Genomic DNA, 22954 nt, shown 5'->3' with positions numbered 1-22954 from the left:
AAGTTGAATGAGTATGTAGAGAGCCTAAACTGAAACCTCATTAGAGCAATGATAGCAATATGAAAAGGATGATGCATTAAGGTGAAAACAGCACATATTTTGTTCAGAAAATCATCTTGAATAATGAATTGTAAAAGTTTATGCCGTTGCTAAGAGCGTATGTTTTATGAGTAGCAATGGTTGTGGCCAATGTGTATGACCTACCATCCATTTTCATGGATGGTGGTGGGGACCACTTGCGCGTGGTGTGGCCCAACCCAATTTCATCCAACAACAAGGACTGTCTTTTGCTTTTTGCTGTAATTAGTCCTGTCTTAAAAGAGTGCGTGGACAACCAAAACATTCACCTAAGTCTCACTTCCAACGTTTGATGATCAGATACAACCAAATACATTTTCAACACAAAAAAACTACATTAATCGTTGTTAAGTTATTTTTTAATCGTTTCATTTATTTATAAAACCAGGATATTGTTAAAGAAGGAGACTTTTTTATTATTATATAAAAGGGCATTTAAAAAAATCACGAAGAACATAAAAATATGGTTTTATCTGTTCCAACAATTTTCTTAAATTCTTGGGAAACACTAATTAACATTTGCATTAAATATAAAGTGTATAGTTATTGTGGAAATACGCGTGATTGCTGTAAACTCACATCATATTCTGCAATTTCTGCAATTTGAAAGCTTGCATTAACTTTGGATGGATAAATGAGCATAATAGAATATGGTGCGAGAGATGAAAAAGAGTATTTTTTTTTATATATGCAATAATATTAACAGGTTATTATATCATGTCGGGTTGCCCCTGAAACAACCTCAGATAATAAAATATAATATTACAATCAAAGTCACTGCGAACATCCACTTTAACGGTGCATATTACTGTACAGTGTGACAGAATCAATCCACCACTTGCACGTTTCTCAGAGTCTGTTTCTCTTGCCAATTACTCATTCCTTGTTCTTCTCCAAACCTCAGAAACACACACTTCTCTTCTCAATATTTTTTCGCTTCTAGTTTGTACTTTTCATTTCCAATATCTGAATCTCTCAGTGTCACACAAGTCACGAGAAAAACAAAGGTTTGAAAGTGGAAACATCTATGGCTACCAACAAGTTTGCAACCATGCTTCATAGAAACACCAACAAGATGGTGGTGATTCTAGTTTATGCAGTGCTTGAATGGGTCTTGATTGCACTCCTTCTTCTTAACTCTTTGTTCAGTTATCTCATCACGAAGTTTGCCAAATGGGTTGGCCTTCAACCACCGTGTGTTTGGTGTTCAAGGGTTGATCACGTGCTGCAGCAAGAAAATGACGCGCATGTGCACAAGGATCTCGTGTGTGAGGCTCATGCAGCTGAGATTTCCAAGCTCGGTTACTGCTCAAATCATCAAAGACTGGCGGAAACGCACAGCATGTGTGAGGATTGTTTGGCCTCTCGGCCAAACCATCATGAAAATTCCTTTGGAATGAGGCACAGGATCGCTTTCATTTCGTGGGTGAGTAGTCATGGCAAACATGAAAGTGGAGATAGCTTGATTAGAAGGTGCTCTTGCTGCAATGAGAGCTTGAGCAGCCAGCTTTACCCTCCTTATTTGCTATTGAAACCTTCATGGCACGACGAGAATTACACGAGCAAAGGGTCCCTGATTGTTGAAGAGGCAATAGATGATGAAAAAAGTGATAAAGACCTCGAGTTTGAGAGCAACAACGAGGAAGGTCATGATGATGAAGGGGTGGCAGATGAGCATCAGATACTTTCTGATATTGAGAGTTTTATCCTCAGAGAGGTTGCTGAGGATCGTTCAAGTGTTTCAAACTTGCACTCAGATGAAAAGGATGGGGGAAAAGATGAGAAGGAAGATGATCTTACCATTACTGAGCTGGATCCAAGTGCTGATGACAATTTTCCTTGTCAATTCACTTCCACTATGCAGGGTTTACTCTGGGAAGATAGATCACTTGAAGTCATCAATCTGCATTTTGAGAATTATATGGCTTGTGATAGCCGCCGCTTGGTGCCTGTCAAGTTAATAGACCATGTTACCTCTTTGAATTTTGAAACATGCAAACTGGGTGAGGATTTGGGGGAACAAAAGACTCAGACTCAGACCTTTGTTGACGAGTCACCAATTGAAGCACAATCAAGTATCTTAGAAAGGGAAGGATTACTCACATTGGATGAGAATGCAGAGAAAAAAAGTATGAGAGCAGTTGAAAGCTCGGAAAATTCTATAAATTTGGAATTTGAAGGGTTGAAACCGAATTCAGAGATTACCTCTAGGGAAGTTCAGACTTCGCTGAATGATGACAACAGTGTTGAAGCGGCTACTGAAGAACTAGATGATACACAAGGTACAAGGAAGTGCATGATTTGTAGAATTTCTGCTTCTTTACTTATTAACACTAGTGTTGTTCACGTTTCCTATTTCTTCTTTTTCTTATTATTAAAGTCAGTCCTAGAAAACAAAAGGCATAGTATGCTTCTGTTAACAATTTTTTTGTCATGCAGTCGATCTGCCTCGATCTCAAGAACCAGTCTGCTCTAGTGACTGCGCACAAGAAGATGAATCTTCATCAAGTGAAGATGATGCTGAAGTTCAAAATGCCTTTGCTGAATTCATTTCTCAGAATCATCTTAGTGAGACTCAAAGTTTATCTAATGATGACAACAGTGTGGAAGCAGCTATGCAAGGACCAGAAAGTCCACCAGGAGGTACAAGGCAGTACATGAATTTTAAAGATCAAACATTTGTCCCTTTGCAATTGTTTTGCTTCTTGTCTCATAGTTGGCTTGTTCATTAATAATGATAGCATATTTAGAAGAAACAAAGCTTAGCATACTCAATCATAATAAATCTTTGTAACTTCAACATTTTCTCACACAGTTAATCTCCCTCCGTCTCAAGAACCAGCCTGCTCTGTTCAATGCATATCAGAAGACGAATCTTCTTCATCAAGTGATGATGATGCTGAAGTTCAAAACGCCTTTGATGCATTTATTGCTCAGAATCATCTAGTTCAGTCTCAAAGTTTATCCAATGATTATAAAAGTATAGAAGCTGATATGAAAGAACCAGAAAATACACGAGGTACAAAGAAGTGCATGAACGAATCTGTTTTGTCTCCTAGTTGGCTAGTTCGTTAATTATAACCCCGTATGCAGTGGGAATAAAAAGGGAATTAGTTTAGCATACTTGAGAGACAATGTCCTAAACATTCATGTTTTCAGTATTTGCTCTCACAGATGATCATCCTCCATCTGAAGAACCAGCTAGCTCATCTCAAAGCGTACCAGAAGATCAATCTACCACAAGTGAGGATGACACTGAAGCTCCAAATGCCTTTGATGATTTCATTGCCCAGAATAATGTCTGTAAGTTTTACATCCAGAACCTCGTTTATTATTAATATAATTATGGTGGTGATGATTTCAGTTTTGCTATCTTTTGCCAACAAAAGAACTTTCTAGTTATTGATTCTTTGGTGAGCAATGGTCAGCAAAACAGTTTTCTTTTTACCTTCTCTAATTGTGAAACATTTAATTCTAAAAGAAATGCAAAGATTTCCTTTTTCAATTCAATATCTTTAAACTCTAATTGAACTATGACATTGTAGGTCCAGATAAAAAGCGTGTAAATGATAACGAGTGTTCTAAGATGATTGAGAAAACAGAAGCAGTTGAGAAAAATCATGAAGAAACAAGCAATGAATCTTCCAAATGCTCAGAGCCATATGAAGTAGAAGAAGATAAACTTCCTGAGACTCCTAGATCTGTAGATGGCCTGCAGTACCTGCTTAAAAGAGAACCAGTAGCAGATGATTCTATGGATGGTAGTGTTGCAAGTGAGGTAGAAAGTGGCGATCCAGTATCAACAATTGATCGGCTAAAAACGGTTATAAAATCTGAAAGAATGGCCCTAACAGCTATATATCAAGAACTAGAAGAAGAGAGAAGTGCATCAGCAATAGCAGCCAATCAGACAATGGCAATGATTACAAGGCTGCAGGAAGAAAAGGCAGCAATGCAGATGGAAGCATTGCAGTACCAGAGGATGATGGAAGAACAATCCGAGTATGATCAGGAAGCTTTACAGCTTTTAAATGAGTTGATGATGAAAAGGGAGAAAGAGAAGCAGGGACTTGAGAAGGAGTTGGAAGAGTACAGACAGAAGGTAATGGAATATGAAGCAAAAGAGAAACTGAGGGTGCTGAGAAGAATGAAAGATGGAAGTGTAAGAAGTAGAGACTCCTCTTCTTCTTGCAGCAATATGAACTACAGTGATGATCTATCCATTGATCTTAACCGCGAGGTGCGCGACGAAGATAATGTTTTATTCAACCATGAGGAAAGCAGCCAGAACAATGCATCTGAAGATACAGTTTCTAATTTGGAGGAGATGGCACTAGACTGTGTAAAGCATGTGAGTGCACTTGATGACACATTGGCAGAGTTTGAGGAAGAGAGGGCTTCCATTCTAGAACAGCTCAAAGCATTAGAGGAAAAAATTATTTCATTGGGAGATAACGAGGAACTCCTTGATGAGATCAAATTGATTGAGCAATCATCAATGTATGGCGGTGACAAAGACTTGAATGAGAATGGATATTTTAATGGGTTTTCAGATGATAAACACTCTCCAATAAGTTCCTTGGCAAAGAAGCTACTTCCATATTTAGATGCAGCTGAAAATGAGACTGAGGAAGCATACACACTTGAGAGACAATTGGAATCTGAATCATCTGATATGCAGAACTCAGTTACTATACTTGAAATGGATAGCATGAAGACATCCATTGAAGAGGAGGTTGATCTCGTTTATGAGAGGTTACAAGCTCTTGAAACAGATAAGGAGTTTCTACAACACTGCATGGGTTCCATACAAAATGGTGGAGAGAAAGGAGTGGATTTGCTTCAAGAAATCTTACAGCATCTTCGTGATCTTAAGGATGTGGAACTCCGCCTCAAGACTTTGGGAAATGATCCACTATAGTGAACTATGCATTCACCAACCAAAACATGTAGGCATAAGGTATGCACTTATTAAAAAAATCATGCTAGTTGCCAACCATAAATGTAGCAAAATGCTGAAATGTTTCACTCCTTGGTCAATGCAGATGTTGCTTCATGATGAATGTCCACATTTAGGATTTGTGAGAAGCCATTGCTCACCCTGCACTGTGTAGAGCTACCTTAACCAAATTTTGTTGCAAAAAGTCAGAAAATTTCTCCAATGGAGGGAGGGATTTCTGGTATCAAGTGATGGCTTGTTAATTTGGTAAGAAGAGAGTTGAAGTCTGTCCATGTCTAAGGTGTCAGCTTTATGGGCTATCTGCAAAAAATTGTGTGGCCCAAAATTTTGCAGGACTAAGGAGAACATCATTTGGTCTCATCAACTTGGTCCTATTTCTCAATACATCACATCTGCATATTTTGTTTTTCTTTCATTTCCTTACCCTATGTTAGGTTTATTAGGTGGGAGAAGGAAAATAGTGAAGTTGTAGGTGAAAAATGGGGTGTTAAAAGTATGGGCTTGTAAACTTCAATGCAAAATCATGTGTCCATCATGATGTATAATCTGTATCTATTTCTTATCTTGTCTATGTTTTTTTTGTTGTACATTTGTTGTCATGTTTCATATTCTTTCAGATAAGTCATACTACTAAAAGAATAATTTGCTCTCAAATTTTGCCATCGATTGTGAAGTGAAGAATGATAAGATAGAAAAATAAAAGGGACGGTGTGAAAGTGAGGGTTCAACTTTTTTTCTAATTGACACCATCAACACACTAGCTAATTTTAGTGACATCTAGTACCAGTTGAGGTTACAACTAACAGTATTTATTTTACACCTCTCCTTTCAGTTATGGTTCAATTAATTGATATTAAAAAAAATGAATGATAGAGAAAAAAAGAGAACATTCTAGGTTAGTATCTCTATTCGTGTAGTTTAAAATAGTATGATAGGTATTCCTTTTGGTTGATATGAGTAAGTCAAAATTAGTATTTAGAATTTAAGGTTTAAAGTTTGATTATACTTTAAATTATAATTCATAGTCATTCGTTTTTTCATCCTTAGGTACAAAATTTGTGTTGCATCCTTATCCTCGTCCTCGTTAGGTTGCAGGTATATTCATATTTACGTCCATACCTATTGTTCCAACTATTAATTAAATTGGTTTTAAAATTAAAAAATCATGTTATTAAATAATAATTACACATAATTGAAATGTCATAACAACTTACAACATTTATTATATTTATATTTGCAAATGTTGACAAACTTAAGAACCAAAGACGAAAAAAAATTAAGATTACATCATAAATCATGTTTTTCACAATTTAATTCAATGTAAATTTAAACAAAGGACATTTTTTCTTTTTTGAATTTGAGGTTATGATGAGAGATAAAATATTTTAGAGATTTGAATGAACTTCGTATATATTGAATGAGCCAAAAAAATTGAAAGACAACAAAAAAATTATATAACAAAAGAATGGTTCTTCAAATAAAATGAAGAAAAAAAACTAAATAACATAGTATAGTCAAAATAAGTGTATTTAAGTTATCTAATAAACTAATAACGTAAATACTTTAAAAGAGAAATGGAATAGATATGTAGATACTCATCTCCAATTTCATCTTAATTTAAAATATCATGTACTATTCACATTCATATCATTTAAGTAAATCACAATTAGATATATCAATTTTATTATTAAATATTATATATAGTTGAACTGAAGAATAAAATAAATATAAAAACTTCAATTAAATTATATTTTACGGAAAATAACTTGACTAAGGAGACCTAACTAAAAGGCTTTATCAACAATATTTGTTGGTAGTTTTTTTTTTTCTCCTCACATTCTTTTCTTAAGAAAAGTTCTTAAGTTTTTTTTTGAAATCTTTGACTATTTTAAAAACTTCTATTGAATCTAAAATAGGGTTGGAAAAATTTATGGGTTTAATGGATGGCTAGTAAGGATGAGAACGTGGGGTGAGCCGTGTGGATCGGGTCGTGGTCCGGTAAGAAAAAACACAGGTCATGTTATATCTATTTTAACTTGTTGGTTTGCTTAAAATCGTCCCACATAATCCGTAATTCGCATGGATCAAGAGCGGGGTGGGATATTAAAATTCTAGAAAAAAAATTGTATCCCCATAATTTCTTCTTGCATCTTCCTACTCTATAAAATTTGGAAAATATCCATTCTAGATTCTACAATTTAAAATACAAATTTGTATTCTTGACTGTATAATCTAAAATACAAAATTTGTATTTTGAATTGTACAATCCAAAACATAAATTTTAACTTCTAGATTTTATAACTTGGGAAGTCTCTGGATTCCATATTTTGGAATTCAAGAAAAAAGTTAAATGAAAAATGTCATAGGATAATTTGAGTATTTTTAAAAGTATGGAGTGGAGGAAGAAAATTCCCTCAATCCCTAATTCATAACACCTTCATGAAATTTGGTAAGGTTCGATACACTAGTACAAAAAAACACATTAACGACGGTTAAAAATGCAATATAAAGACAGTTCATGAACCGTCATTATTGTGGGTGTCGTTATAAATAAGTTATTTATAACAAGGATTCAGGAACCGTCGTTATAAAAGAATAATAATGACACGTGTAGTGAACTGTCGTTTTTTACCAAGTAAATAACAAAAAAAAAATTAAAGACGTTTCCTTTTGGAACTGTCGTTATAAGTAGGTTTCTTGGTTTACTATTTTTTTTAAGACGGTTTCAGATGGAACCGTCGTTATATGTCTTTTTTTTTTAAAAATGTTTATTTTTTATATATATACACCTTAAACCCTGCATAAAACATCAAATTTTCAAAAAATAAAAGCATTTAATATCATAATTTAAATCTTAAAAATACATACAACAAATTAAATACATATAACATTTTACAAAAAGTTATGTAAATATATGAAAAAGTTATATGTCATTCTAGTCATTTATCTATCTTAAGGTGTTATACCTGATTACAAAATATTTTGACCATTATGTCGTTACATACTTAAATGCTTCTGAATCTAATGACTATGGGTCATTGAAAAACTGTGACATTTGAATTTTTTTTGAATTAGTGCATGAATAATAAACCTCAAATTTTAAAGTGTTTTTTGTATTGAGGTATTACCTGATCCCAACCTCTATTAATTTCATCCCGCACAATAGTCGACATTCACTGCATAACATAATAACCGCACTCATAACTTTCAGATTGCCTATTGCATTGCAAGTCAAGATAAATGTTATTAAATGAATGAATGAAAAACATTAAAGTGACTTAACAAATACTTTAAATACCTTAAGGTGCATCCAAGTGAGTTTTTTGCGTTTGCACTTCCCCTCCCACTCAACATGTTATATCAAGAATAAACACTGAAATAATAATTTCATGTTAGAACACATAACATTATGTAAGTAATAATAAACGTTAAATTAAATTATCACATCTATATATAATGTGTTTAAAATAGTTAGGAGATTTCTTATGCAAGGAGCAAAATCATGCAGCGGTATGATCTTGAACATATATCATCAATAGTTGTCAATAACGCCTATATAACAAATCAGTTAGTTTATCTTATTTCAATAATTTAATATAACTTATTTAATAAATATGGACTTACTCATGAATATATGGAGCAAAATAAATTTGTTTTCCTCCCTTCTTTAAGGTAGTGGTGATGTACATTTGTGTTTATGACTTTTTGTTTTCCAGTGATTGAATGAGTTGAGGGTCTAAAAACCCATATGTATCTTGTTTCCCCTCATTGAAACATAATCCACAAATATACCTAAATTTGAATAAGTTATTACTAATATATATAATAAATCAAAAGTATAAAGATTTTAATAATTGAACTTACATGATCCATAATTACAGAACTGTTATGTTAATCTCCTGATTTCCGGATGCAAGGTCCAACAAATCAGACATGTGAAAGTACAATGGTACATCACTATGCCTTCCAAAAACATTGGCATCCCATGGTCGAAAGTCAGACTAAATCAAAACTAAATCAAAATTGTTGAAGGTCGGACACCTCCGGACTCAGAATCAGGACATTCTATATGTAAAAGCAATATCTAATCATTAAAAACTAAATCAAAATTATCGAAGGTCAAATACCCTAAACTCATAATAAACACACGATCAATATACATATATATATAAATATATATAGTCAAATTTAATATATTATTAAATAATAAATAAAGACACACTAACCTGAAAGTGGACTGCAACACAATGGAAGAACCCTAGCAGTGAGGTGCAAGTGAAGAACTTAGGGCGTACGAAGGGCACTAACTGGAGTGCAGTAACACGCGAAAGAAGTTGGCGGCAGTGTAGTGGCGCACGGAAGGCGGTGCAATGCGGGTTCAGTTTGGTGAACCGGTGGCGAGGGCAGGGGACCTTTGGTTGGAAGTAGGTGACAGTGCAGAAAAGAGTGAAGACGAAGAAGGAAGTAGTAGTGCGACAGTGAAGAGTGAAGAAAGTGTGTGCGCGTGGGAAATATAAAACACCAAAATAAAGATGGTTCACACGCTTACCGTCGTAACTTTTGACTTGAATGCATATACAACGACAGTTCATATAGGGAACTATTGTTGTTCTTTAATTTTTGTCAATATAAAGACGGTTCGCTAGGGAACTGTCGTTACAACCACTATATAATTACCACATTGTCATTGCACCTTTTTTAATGATGGTGTTATTATAACCGACTTTGTATGGTGTCATAGTATTAACAATTTGTACTAATGATAGTTTTTTCGTAAATATTATAGTATGTTTTATTTTTTTCTAAATACATAGATTTTTTAGATTTCAATACTCATATCCAATGTAGTAGTCGAACCCGAGTCATTTACATAATAAAATTTAAATATAATATTATATTATAAAGATTATTTTATATTATTTTTCAATTAGAATAGTAATCACGTGTCTAATATATTACATTAAAAAATGTATGTATTTAATAAAATATTTATTAGTCAATTTATTAGTACAATTAAAATCAAAATTTCATTGAAAATCAAAACATCATAATAATTTTTTTACCCATATCTTATCACGCAAGTGTCGTGAGAAAAAATATTGAGAGACAACTTACCTAATTCATCTAAATAAGAAAAATAATTAATTTAATAGAAAAATTATTTAAAATTTCTTTTAAAAAAAATATTTTTCATTAATTTTTTTTATAAATATTTTTTATGCGAGGTGACTCGGAAGTATGTGGGTCAACTCTTATGCAAGACGACCAAAAAAATAAACACGCATTTTCTATGCGGGACGAGCCAATGCGAACCAACGCGCATTGTCATCCCTAACGACTAGTTAGCTTATCATTAATTTAGTGGAACAAATTATTATTTTTAACTTGCTAATTATCTATCTTGATATGCAAGCTTTTTTTTAAATTTTAAAAAAATAATTAAAAAAATAATTTTTTTGGGTAAATATATAATTAACATTATAATATAAATTATATGTAAATTATAAATAATTATAAATTAAAATTCAATTTTTGAATAATTTAATATGTAAAAGTATCATCTCAATTTATCTAATTCTTCTATTTCTCTTGCTAAATCACTTGTCTTATGGAAAATTCTTCATTGTAGATTGCTTATAGGTTGTGAGTTGTAGTGTAGAGGTATTTCTCTATGTTCTATGTGTAATGCTAATGTTGAATATATACAACATCTTTTATTTGAATGTCCAAATGTTTTGGGTTTGGATTTGCACCTATTTGTAATGTTCTATTTGGGTTTGGATTTAGCAAAGTTTTCCTTAGACTTCTTTTACCTCTTTAGGTGATTTTATTTCCTTCTTAAAATATATTGGTAGTCCTTTAATTAAACATTAGATTGGTTGTTATTACTTTCTCAATTTGGATGTTATGGAGAATGAGAAATCACCATAGATTTTAGGAACACATTAATATGGGGATGACGATTCATACCATAAAGGATTTTATCAGGTTATTTGGAAATGCTTTTAATAAGAATAGGAAAAAGGATATTTCTAATCTTTCTATGATTAAATTTTTGGTATAAGCTCTAAGCTTGGTAAAACTCTCCAGCCTTTTTGTGTGGTTTGGGATTTTCCAACCTAAAGTGTCTCCTAGTCTTATTTCTTCCGTTGGGATCTTTAATGGTAGTGGGGGAGTATGTTAATGGATTTTCGACCTTTCTTGAGGTTTGTTCTTCCATGCTGGTTGAGTTTATGGGGGCTATTATTGCTCTTGAGGAAGCACAAAAACTAGTTATTCTCATCTTTGACTTGAATGTCTACTTTGGTTTGTGAGATTTTTTCTTCAGAACTCAAGTTTCTTAGACACTTCAAAACATACTGATGAAATGTCTTTCGTACCGTAGAGTGATTAGTTTTAAAGTTTCTCATATTTTTAAAGAAAGAAATCATTGAGCGGATAAGCTTACTTCTTTGGGATTGACTCATAAAAGTAATTTTACTTGGTATAGTAGTTTACCTTCTTGTATTTTCTTGTATTTTTTTCATAATAGGTGCAAGCTTGATATGTTTCACCTAGTAGTATTCGAAAGTGTCACCTTCTTTATATGTTTTTTGACTTAGTCCTCTCATACTCTTTTTTTTGTGTATATTTTCTTTGTTTTGTGTGATAATATATGATTGTTGAAAGTTGGGGTGTTAGACTAATTCAGAGATTTATGATGCTTAATATAAAATTTTTATTAAAAAATAAATTAAATCATTCTAAAATATTTTTCTTAATTTTATTTTACAACTTATATTTTAAATATATTAAAGTAAAAAATAATTATACTACATCAAAAAATTTATTTAATTTTATTTCATTAATATTTTTTATATTTTAATATGTTTCTTACATTTTTAAAAATATATTTAAATAAACTGTATTGGACGTTACGGATAGAATGATGGACAGGAGTTTTAACATTTAAAACATTGAATGTTTATTTTAATAATTAGACTGTTTTTAATATTTGCTATGTTACTTTTATTTTTTTATGTAATTCAAATTAAAAAATATTTAATACTTATTTAATTAATTAATTTAAGTAAAATGAATTTTTAAATAAGAAAATATATATTTTTTAAAAATTAATAACATTAAAAGAGTTAATAAAAATGTGGTTATTTTTTAATAATCTATTATAATATATAATAATTTAGAAAAGAACACAAATTTTATTTATATAATAGAATTTGTATAATTATATATTTGTATATTTATTCATTAGGTTATACGTTAACTCTCTAAAAACACTTATAATCTGTTAGTGAAAATTAATATAAATATATGTAACGGAAGTAAAATATTAAATTTAAAATGATAAATATTGTAAACAGACAAAAAAATTCTGGTAGACTTTCAATTCTGAACTCTCCTAAAATTTAAATAAAAAAATGAAAAAAGAGTTAAAAATTGGGATGGTCTCCGTCAGAAAACCTAATCCGTGAGAAAGAATGAAGCAAAAGACAACAGGTACCTTCAAATATTTCTGTGAACTAGCACATTCCTGCCACGTCATCGATCCGAGTGACCTTCCGCGTAATATATTTTCAGCCGTCGGATATTCATCTTTTGCGTTATTCTTAACCGTCCATTTTCTCAAAAAGATGAACAAAGGAGAGTTGTAAAAGAGGCATGAAATTTTTTCCTTTATCTTTTTAATTAAATTTCTTTCCAATTTTTAATTTATTTATCTTCCTTTAAATTCAATCCTCAGATCTTTGCAAGAGTCATCCATATCATACTCTCCACTTTCCTTAAATTTTTTTTAAACTTCCTCTGTTAAAGTTGCAGATTTTTGGTGGGGTTGGTTGAGGGTACTGTACAAGCTTTTCAACATTTTTCACAACCTGCAGCATCAATGGCCACTGAAGAGGTTAATAAACCTCAATCACTTCCTCCGTACCCCGAGGTAATTTACACCGAAATTCAGATCCCAATTTTCAGGTTTTTCTTACCAAAATTATTTTTTTTCCAACAAATTTCCTTGTAAATCTGGTGGATTTCACACTGATCTAACTGATCTATGCATTTTCACTGACTTGGGTTTCTTCTTTTGTCTACCCCTGCTCGACTTTTACCACTTTTCGAAAAGAAATTAAGATTCTTTTAGGAACTTGAGAAATCAGTAAAAAGGGTTTTAATTAATTTGGCCTGTAACTTAAGAAAGTCACGAAGCGGGTTATGGTTTTGAGATAGAGAGTTGGTTTTTGATGAGAGTTGTGTTTTGTTGACTTTGGGTGGTGTTGATGCAGCTGATACTGAAAGCACTAGAAGCTCTGAATGAACCAGGTGGATCCAGCAAATCAGCAATATCAAAGTACATAGAATCGACCTATGGTGAGTTGCCGGACTCAACTGTTTTGGGGAATCAACTGAACAAGATGAAAGACAGTGGAGAGCTTGTGTTCAGTAAGAACAACTTCATGAAGCCCGACCCAAGTGCTCCACCAAAGAGGGGCCGTGGAAGACCACCAAAGCCAAAGGCCCCTGTCTCACCAAGCACCGTGGTCTCCCCTCCAAGGCCAAGGGGTCGTCCCCCAAAGGACCCTAACGCCCCTCCAAAGTCCCCAAAGCCTAAAGCCACCCCTGGAAGTGGCAGGCCAAGAGGCAGGCCAAAGAAGATTCCTCGATCTCCGGGAGCGGCCACGGTGTCGACGGCCGCCGTATCCAGCGGAAGGCCCAGGGGTAGGCCTCCTAAGGTGAAGCCTCAGTTGACAGAAGTGAGTGTTGAGACATAGAATTGTTTCTTTTATTTGGGTGGCAAATGTAGTGTTCCTACACTGTATAAGTGGTGGGTGTGATGTTAGATCCTGTGTTGTTGATGTCATCTGGTTGTAAAATTATGTAGTGGTAGCTGACTTACTGCGAGGCTTTCTTGTTTGTTTTCCTTTCTAATTATCAAAGAGAACAGGGACTTGCTAATTCTTATCTTATGTTTGTCATGTTCTATCTTGGAAACCATAATGGAGAAAGGAAAAAAAAAAAGGGGCCATTGTTTATTGTAGTCAATTATCCCTGGTGGTGAATCAAAGCAGAATTTTAATGGAAAATGTTTATGGTTAGCCCAAAATGGTAATAAAAACTTCAATAAAAAGTAATATCAGAACTATAAATATATAATGCAATGAGTTTATGATAGATATTCTTGTGAAGTAGGTTTATGTGTATGATTCTAAAATTTGATGATCCCTCTGAACATTTTAACGATGGGAAATGAGAGGGTAAGTTGTGGTGGTGGCCCTAGAGATAGAAAAAGGAGAAGGTAATAGTGATGATGTAATAGATTTGACTGTATGTTTGATATCTGGACACCAACCTATGGAGAACCTCGTACGACACAATCTATATTCCCATGTCTGTGTTGATAAGACGTCTCCAGTGTGGTGTGAAGTCGTTGTTGTTTCCCTGAGGGGGGAAATAGGCTGGCATGGCATGGTTTGACCGCTAGCCTAGTGCGCGTGACTCTTCTTAACTGTCAGGGTGACATAAAATGGTAATGTCTGTAATTGATCTGCTTTGTCACACAATTTCGAATTTAAACTTGGGCTCATCAATGGCCAAATCCACTTCAGATTCAATCTTATGCTTTTATTACTATTTTTATCGTTATGGTTGTTGTTTTTTTGCACCCTTTATGGGATTGGTTTGTGTCGTGTTTTCGATGTCACACAATTTCATCTTCCAGTGGTGGTAGCTAGATTCACTTCCTGTTATAACTTGGTTTAACGTTGTGATGTTTTTATAAATTACTCTCATCTAATTATTGAGTTATGAGACTATATGTTATATGTCATCAAAGTATCTGTTTGCTCAATTCCCTTTATCTTGAATTACAAAAAAGAATGACAAGTTCACAATTTTAAACGAGAATTATTATCAGATAATAACTTACACGCTGTTCGAAAATTCATTTGTTTGTCTATAAGTTTTCTCTGAGATATTTGACAGGAACGGATTATATCTAAAGAAATGAATTAAGGATCCATTTATATCTAAACTCATTTATTATATAATTACTTATAATTGAAAATTAGTAACATTTTAAAAACATATTTCTCTTAGTTTTTTTTAAACAACGTCATTAACAATATCAAGAAATCTTCACCTCACAAATTATCATATTTTTCTTCCAACATCACATTTATTATATAATATGGAGCATATATATAAACTTTTAAATAGAATATAACAATAAATATCACATTTGGTGACAAATAAAAGATGTAACCATAAATAAAATATGTTTAGTGATATTATAAGATGTGCTATTAATTACTGATAATTATCTATCAATACGTAAAATCAAATTATTTATAATTTTTTTCATATACAACAGTGAAATAATTTAACAATAATAATTTATAAATAATATTATACAGAATTTTGAAGTTTAAGAATAAATTTCTTTTGAAAGATATTATCATTAAGTGTATCAGTAAGTAAATAAAGTAATGCGTTATCTATTAATTTTACATACGGATTATAGTCATATTAATAAAAATAATAATTAATAATATTATTAAATATAATATTAATAATTAATAATAATAATAATAATACTATTAATATTAATAATAAGAAAATTATTAATAATAATTATTATTCATATTAATAATAATATTATTATTAATGTTATGATTATTAATATTATTAATATTGATATTAATATTATTATTATCGGTATTGTTATTATCAATATTTTTAATATTAGTGGAAACATAATTATTGTTGTAGTATTTTTGTATTTTTTATTTTTATTATAAATTTATACATATTTGTTTTTTTTAAATATTATTATAAACCACTCACATAGTAGCAACCATGATTATCATGTCTTCACACACTTTTTCAAATGTTTTGTTTATTATAGTATTAAAAAATGGTAGATTCTCAACATTTTTTTTTCACCGTTAACATGAAATTTTGTATCAAAATAATATGCTCTTGACCTTCTGCATGAAAATATGGATAGATAAATAACTTACAAAGAATTTTTAAATTTAAATGCTTCTCATATATTTAGTTGTTATTAGTATTTTAAAAATTGATAGATAAATTACTAATCTCACCATAGTACGTTTTTTAATTACTTCATATTTTCTATTTTAATTTGATATTAAAACTGAAAATAAATATGTAAAAGTAAATTATTTAAATCAAAATATATAAAATTATTATGTGTTAAAATTGGAATTTATCGTCTTGTCAAAACGGTATAGTTTTGTTTTGTTGCAATCGAAGCAAGTCAAAACAGAGTTGTTTCAGTTTTGAACAAAAAAGTCCATAAAAAAGTATAGTAAGAAACTTACCGATCGAAGAGAGGTTGTTCTCCTCTTTATCAATGGAGACGTCGACCTTTTCAAGTTTGATTATGGAGCGACGGGAGAAACCTAATGAATGGACCTAGACTTGAAAAAAGGTTGTACACAAACACTTTTAAGACAAATTTTTCATACACTATATCAAGTTGAACCTGCACCCAACAAATAAATTGATTTTACCAATTTGCTATTAATGAATTTGAATTTAGGGTTTGCATCTTTAGCAACTTCTTTGACAGCTTGTGTGGCAGCTTGTGTGCGACAACAACAACAGTGTGCAACGACAAGTTTGGCTGACGGTGGTTGACGATTGACGAGGTGGGCGAGTCTTGGCGAACCATTTGACGTTTTGAGTGGTTGGTAGCATTCATGCGTGTTTTCTGAAGTGTGCCATGATGGTTTTGTGGTGATTATGCGACAATTTAGAGTGCTTTTAGGTGGGGGTTCTTTAGAGACCCACTCCTTGAGAAGAAATGTGAGTTTGATGTTCCTTTGGTTACATATTTCTTATGGCAAAACAAGTGTGGATATTCACTCATTCTGAATATTCATGTACGAAGTTGTATACTATGTTCTAAATAACCTCATTCGGATATCCACTTTCTTCCATAATCCATGCACCCATTGCACTTGAAACTACAATCACTTTTAAATAAAAAAAAACAAAACGAAATGTTGCAAAGTTTTCAATTCATAGGTAACGACGCGGTTCGGTGCGACACGAGCGGGGAGCAATGACGAAGTTGCATGAGTGAAATGAGAGAGTGCGAGAGTAAAAGAGAAAGAGATACTGAAATATGGGAGAGAGAGCACGAGAGTCGAGAGTGAAGTGTGAAGGTGCGGATGGGGAAAAATAAATAGGGTTTTTAACGACGGTTGGAGAGAGAGCCGCCATTATTACCCCTAGCATCTTTCACGACGATTGGGCATAGAACTGTCGTTAAAAAGGTTGAATAATTACGAAACTGCCCTTGATATTTTTTTAACGACTTTTTTTGATAATCGTTTTTGTATAGGGCGTGGTAATGATATTTTGTACTAGTGTTTTGAAAGATACACAACTTCATTGCGAATCGGTTGTGTAGGAAGTTGGACTTTACATCACCTTCATTGCACAAGTAAGAGAACTACTTAGACATTTGGAGGAACATTTTGTGTTGTATTTTTTACTTCATTATAAAAACAATAATATGTTACATGCATTTCTACATGCGTCATTTTGTTGACCCTTGTTTGTAGTTATGTCAACTTAATTCATGATCCTAAAAATATGATTTTGTTCAAAGTGATAACAAAATCAACTACACCTGACTGCATAATCGATTATGTGGTTATGTTATCATTTTGAATAAAATGAGATTCTCATATTGTCTTCCATACTCTTTATTTGTGAGGTTAGAAATTTAATTTAAAATTTTGATATTGTTAGTTTGAAATGTTCGTTAGATTTTAATTAGAAAACAAATTCTTTTGAATACAATGCTAAAGTAATATGATATGTTTATGATATATTTACTATTTTTTATTGTGTAAATTTGTTAATTATTATTAAATAATTTAATTTATATTGTAATTATAATTTAATATTTTATTATTAAATAGAGTTGTAAATATATGGTCATAGAAGAAACAATTGTAATTTAACTATTTTTCTTGTATGCCTCATATTTTCCCATGCAGCTTTAAACTTATTATTAATTTAATTTATATAATATAATATACCTATGTAAACTATGTTTAACAAATTAGATATTTTAATATTGCTATTTCTAAATATAATATAATATTTTTATTTTATTTATTGGTATAATTTATTTATAATCATATATACACCACACACGATACTTTACAAATAGAAAATAGATAAAGAAACATTATGGCGATTTTGAGAAAAGAACTATTGTTCATGGTCATGGATTTTATTTATTTTTTGTTTGGATTTGAGTTTCCTCCACACTTAAACATTTTAGAACATAAAAAGAATTTGTCATAGAAAGATCATTACTATATATAATGACCTCGTCAAAGTCTTCTACACAAATTTCAATATACTAGCATCAAAGATATAGTCACTGAAGCGTTGAAGAAAAAAAATAAGAATAAAATCAAAAAATAAATAAAGATAAAATCAAAATATTGAGTTCATGTTGAGAAATCAAAATAGTTGTAAGAAATCCAACTATGATTTAATAACACATCTCAAAGATAAATAAAGTTGAAGACAACATGTTCAACTAATTTTGGGTTGTACTACATTATTTTCATTCACATATTAGTCTTTTATAAATAAATATTTAAATTTAAATTCTAATTAACATTTCACCTTTTACAATTTTTTAAACTATTTTATAACCAATAATTTTTTTTCAAAATATGCTCAAATTCATTATTTCTTTACTTATAAATACACACGCATATATAATAAAATCAATTAAAGTAATTTTAGAAAAAAATTGTTTTAAACAATTCACTTCGTTACTAACAATTATTTAAATTTATTGTATACTCATCATTAATAAAATATTACTAGAGGCATATCAGTAATTTATTTATTATATAATGTGATTGGATTGATTTAAGAATAAAAATATTGTATATAAACAAAAAATTACCATTTTGACTAAATGTTACAATTTCAGTGGAAAACGCAAAACTCACCAAGCTACGGTCATGGTCTGACCAAAATTTTCTCTTACCAAATTACTCTGACCAAATGCAAAAGCCACAAGTACCCTTTTTCAACCCGTGACTTGGAGGGCAGGTAAATAATCTCCTTTAAAAGTTACACACTAGGATTTTGTACGCCAACATGCAAGAACATTTTGAATTTCAAAATGCAAAATGATAGTTTATTATTTTTATACAGTGATAAATTTAAAAATAAATATATATATAATAAAAAATACATTATAATTAAATGATATAAAAATATTAAAATAATAATATTAAAAGTAATAATATAATTATATAAAAAATTGAGATTCTCAATGTATCATTATTTTTTCTGATAAAAAAAATGTATCATTATTCTTTCAAAAATAGCCAATTTTTAACTCTTTTAAAATATTTAAATGATTGATTTTTTGGATTTTAATAGATTTTGTTTTAATTCTTGATTTATCCTTAAATAAATTATATTTCCAAAATGCAGTAAGGTAAAGAAAAAAATCTTGAAAGAATTAGTTTATTAAAATTCTTAAAGCCATGAAAGAGATCTTTATTATATCTATTATCCATTGTGGTTGAAATTAAAAAAGAGTTTGAATTAAAAAAAATAAAAAGGAAATGCAAGTAATCCTTTCATTAACTTAAGAGATAACAAATACTTTTTAATTAAAAATTTTACGGATACGTGTTCTATCGATACCTATATATGTGATACGAGTATTATATCGACATCGATAAGCTATTTAAGATAAATATCAAAATTTATTACATGAAAGAAATTTTTATTATATCTATTATTCTTTGAGGTTGGAAAAAGGAGTTGAATTAAAAAAATAAAAAGGAAACGCAACTAACTCTTTCATTAACTTAAGAGGTAAAAGAAAAATACTAGAAGGGTAATTATAATTAAGATCTTTAGTTGGTTTTTACCTTTATATTTACCCTTTCTCTCTGTCTCTGGAACTAGGTCACGATTGAGTCACTCTACTTTGACTGAACAGTATCTGGAAATATCGGTTCATGTCATCCTGATACCTAACTCAGCGCAAGCCATTGGGCGCGAGTCTCCACGCGGTGGAGGCAACGAGTGGCCTGGTGTGCCACCCAAGCAAGAGGCACCCATTGTTTTCTTCCACTCTATACCCTTTTCCCCCCTCGGCGTATAGGCCCAGCAACATCCTCGCTTGTCTGAACGCGTTCGAACCCAAACGAACCGCTTCGAACCCTCCCAAACCGAACCGCCCCCTCCACTGACCCAGCGTTTCGTGCCTCTCCACGCGTTCATCCCCCTCACATGCCACAACGTTACATATCTGCCTCCCCAAGTACATCTCCGCCATCACCAACGCCTCTTCACTAGACGCTGCCACTGATCCCTCCAACGAGTCAAACAAACTCGAGTAATAGTACAAAGCCTCCGTGAACCGCTCCAGAAAAACCGGACTGTTGTGATTCGCTTCTTGCTCCACCACGGTAACAATCTCCGGCTTAATCCTCTTAATCGTTTCTAACACCTTTTCAATGTCAACCGGTCGCGCCAGTAGGCGGTGAAGCTCGAAGATAGAGTTAACCGCGACGAATTCTCCGGCTCGGATCTCGAGCATGGACGGATCTAGATCCGCTAAACTGTTACACACAAATCCGCGGAACTCGAATTGAATCCTAACTTTTCGAGCGAGTTCCGCCAGTTTCAAACCAACCTGACTAAGCGTGTCGGAATCGGGGTCGTCGAGCCGCGGCGGTCCTATTCCACTGAGACGGAACACTGGCGGACCTCCCGGACGGACCGCGAGCGCTTGCATGAACGCCGGCCATTGCAACCCCTGCTTCAGGCCAAAATCGATAACATGCACCGTGTCCGCAGCGGCGAAGGCTTCGAGGATGGCGTGGTTTGCCGTGAAGTGCGCGAATTTGAGGTACGGGCTCGATTCGTAGAAATGTGTGTGCAGCATGTCGGAGTAGGAAGAGTCTAGAGTCTCGTGAGGGTAGAAGCCGTAGATTCTTCTAGCGAGAGCTTGAGCGAAGAACGACGCGACTTTCCCCATTGAACCTCCTTGCGACGCAGCAAGGTTTCCTGCATGCTTCACGAGGCCTTCCGCAAGGCTCGCGTTTCCGAATTGAACGGCCTCCGCGCAGGCCATGAGCGAGTGGACGAGATGCACGCCGGCCTCCTCCATCAGAACCACCGGAAGCACGTTGTCCGATGATATCGCGGGCGAAAACAGAGACGAGGAGCTCTTAAATTGCTTGTGGCAATTCTGATTTTCTAGTTGGGGATACGCTTCAATGTATGGTAATGGAATCGCTCTTAGATCGTTCTCGGGGACGGTGATTAACGGCGATGGAATGACAGCGTTGTTGTTGTTGGTTGCGGTGATGTGATTGGGCGCATTGTTGAGAATGTTCTGGACCCAGCCGTAGAGATCGGTTGGGTCGTAATGCACGGTGTTGTTGGCGAGATGGGACATTCCATCTCCCTCCATTACCATCTCCAATTGGTCGAGCTTGTGTGCCACGTCAACCATGTTTGAGGAACACACTTTGTATCCTACACCTGCCAACAACCTGTCTTCATTTTCTTCTTCCTCAAACACCACCTTCCCCTTCCCACTGCTTGAACATTCACCTTTCACTGCATTGGCGTCTTCCATCCCTTCCCTCTTCATCTCTCTGAGCGAGCTTAAAAAAAACAGAGAAACTGTAGCTGATGCTGTTTTTTTCTTGGCTTCCCCTTACGCAAAACAATTAGATCTTAAGTATTGTTACTTTTGGGCGGTGTGTGTGCGAATAATGGCATAATGTGATGATACGTGTGTGCTAGAAATGAAGCTTTGGTTTAGACATATAGAAGAGCCGTGACAGCACCGCAATGCCAAGAACAAAAGATGCTGGCTGATGGAGATAACACAGTATATGCTCACATTACGGCTCTATTTCAATCCTTCAAGCACGCTCTGCTTCACGCGCGTGCTCTCACGTTCCCTGTGTTTGTGATTCTCGTTGATAATAGGGGTGGATTAGGCCAATCAACAATGTACTAATAGCAATAGTATCATTTATGATGATGAGAGAGAGAGAGTGAGTTAGTTCCTTGGGCTTAATCATAATCGTTTTAGCATTGAATTTGAGCAATAAGTGCACTTAAATATTCCCTTGATCCGTTATATAGACTTTGTTTTGGCATCATTGGATCAGCCGCTAACATTAATTGATGTGAATGCTAAGTGTGGGGACAGCATGCCTGGTACAGTCGAAGGAGCTCTGTAGGATCTGGAGTTGGAGAATATATCAATGTCAGTTTGATAGGGCTAACGTTTTTGTTTTCTTTTAATGCTGTGCTACCCAACAATAAATCTCAGGAGAGAGAGATATATGCCACTTCCATCACAACTATCTACTCACACATTAACTCAAGACAAACATTTTCGGTTTTTTACAACTCCAATTCATTTTAACCCTTGCGTTCATTCTCCACACACAACTCTTATGTTGCTTATTTTCTTTACTTTTCTTGGTTGCATTTTTTCCTGACCTATTTTTAAATTTTTATTTTAAATGAAAATTTGAATACTACTCATTTAAAAAAAATGGATGATTGGGTTTTCATAAAGCCAGTGAACTATTGTCTTTTATATATAAATATTCATTATTTTTTTTGTCTTTTATCAATATATTCATTATTTATTTTGTATGTGTATTAATGAGATAATAAATTTGATTGAGATGTTAGAGTGCATTTAATGCAAGATCTTCACTTGAGATTTCGTTTTCACAAGATTTCCTATTCAAGCAACATTCAGCATCTACATCGTTCAAGACCTACACTATAGAGGAAAAAAACAAGAGTTTTTTAGAAGAATTCTCAAGATCTCAAGAAAAGTACTTTTGTATACCTTCGTAC

General features: G+C 32.9%; 3 protein-coding genes across 6 annotated transcripts; 2 read left to right on the top strand and 1 right to left on the bottom strand.

The window, feature by feature from the left end:
* Nucleotides 1–790: 790 nt before the first annotated feature.
* Nucleotides 791–5625, top strand: LOC137825683 (myosin-binding protein 3). Of its 4 annotated transcripts, none has more exons than XM_068631418.2 (6): nt 791–2360; nt 2518–2721; nt 2894–3097; nt 3253–3381; nt 3624–5038; nt 5124–5625. In XM_068631418.2, exons 1-5 carry the CDS (start codon nt 1106–1108, stop codon nt 4997–4999), a joined length of 3168 nt encoding a protein of 1055 aa, XP_068487519.2. In that variant the 5' UTR covers nt 791–1105; the 3' UTR covers nt 5000–5038; nt 5124–5625. The 4 variants fall into 4 exon arrangements, with proteins under 4 accessions (XP_068487519.2, XP_068487521.2, XP_068487520.2 ...); XM_068631420.2 differs by having other exon boundaries at nt 823–2360; nt 2921–3097; XM_068631419.2 differs by having other exon boundaries at nt 823–2360; nt 2921–3097; nt 3238–3381.
* Nucleotides 5626–12636: 7011 nt separating this feature from the next.
* On the top strand, nt 12637–13987 carry LOC137826160 (HMG-Y-related protein A). Its single transcript, XM_068632028.2, has 2 exons — nt 12637–12974; nt 13318–13987. Exons 1-2 carry the CDS (start codon nt 12924–12926, stop codon nt 13801–13803), a joined length of 537 nt encoding a protein of 178 aa, XP_068488129.1. The 5' UTR covers nt 12637–12923; the 3' UTR covers nt 13804–13987.
* A 5900-nt stretch (nt 13988–19887) lies between these two features.
* On the bottom strand, nt 19888–22520 carry LOC137826311 (DELLA protein 1). The gene has a single exon (XM_068632239.2). The coding sequence runs from the start codon at nt 21717–21719 to the stop codon at nt 20094–20096; it is 1626 nt and encodes a 541-aa protein (XP_068488340.1). The 5' UTR covers nt 21720–22520; the 3' UTR covers nt 19888–20093.
* Between the last annotated feature and the right edge of the window lie 434 nt (nt 22521–22954).

Source organism: Phaseolus vulgaris, chromosome 8 (genome assembly GCF_051622355.1).
Source record: "Phaseolus vulgaris cultivar YP4 chromosome 8, ASM5162235v1, whole genome shotgun sequence".
In the NCBI taxonomy this organism is placed as follows: domain Eukaryota; kingdom Viridiplantae; phylum Streptophyta; class Magnoliopsida; order Fabales; family Fabaceae; genus Phaseolus; species Phaseolus vulgaris.
This window is presented reverse-complemented; position numbering and strand designations above follow the sequence as displayed.

Coding starts and splice junctions, on each gene's coding strand:
- LOC137825683 (XM_068631417.2), top strand. CDS start 1,106: ATGGCTACCAACAAGTTTGCAACCATGCTTCATAGAAACACCAACAAG. Junction 2,722..2,893: donor ACCAGAAAGTCCACCAGGAG/GTACAAGGCAGT, acceptor TTTCTCACACAG/TTAATCTCCCTCCGTCTCAA. Junction 3,098..3,237: donor AGAACCAGAAAATACACGAG/GTACAAAGAAGT, acceptor TCATGTTTTCAG/TATTTGCTCTCACAGATGAT.
- LOC137826160 (XM_068632028.2), top strand. CDS start 12,924: ATGGCCACTGAAGAGGTTAATAAACCTCAATCACTTCCTCCGTACCCC. Junction 12,975..13,317: donor CACTTCCTCCGTACCCCGAG/GTAATTTACACC, acceptor GTGTTGATGCAG/CTGATACTGAAAGCACTAGA.
- LOC137826311 (XM_068632239.2), bottom strand. CDS start 21,719: ATGAAGAGGGAAGGGATGGAAGACGCCAATGCAGTGAAAGGTGAATGT.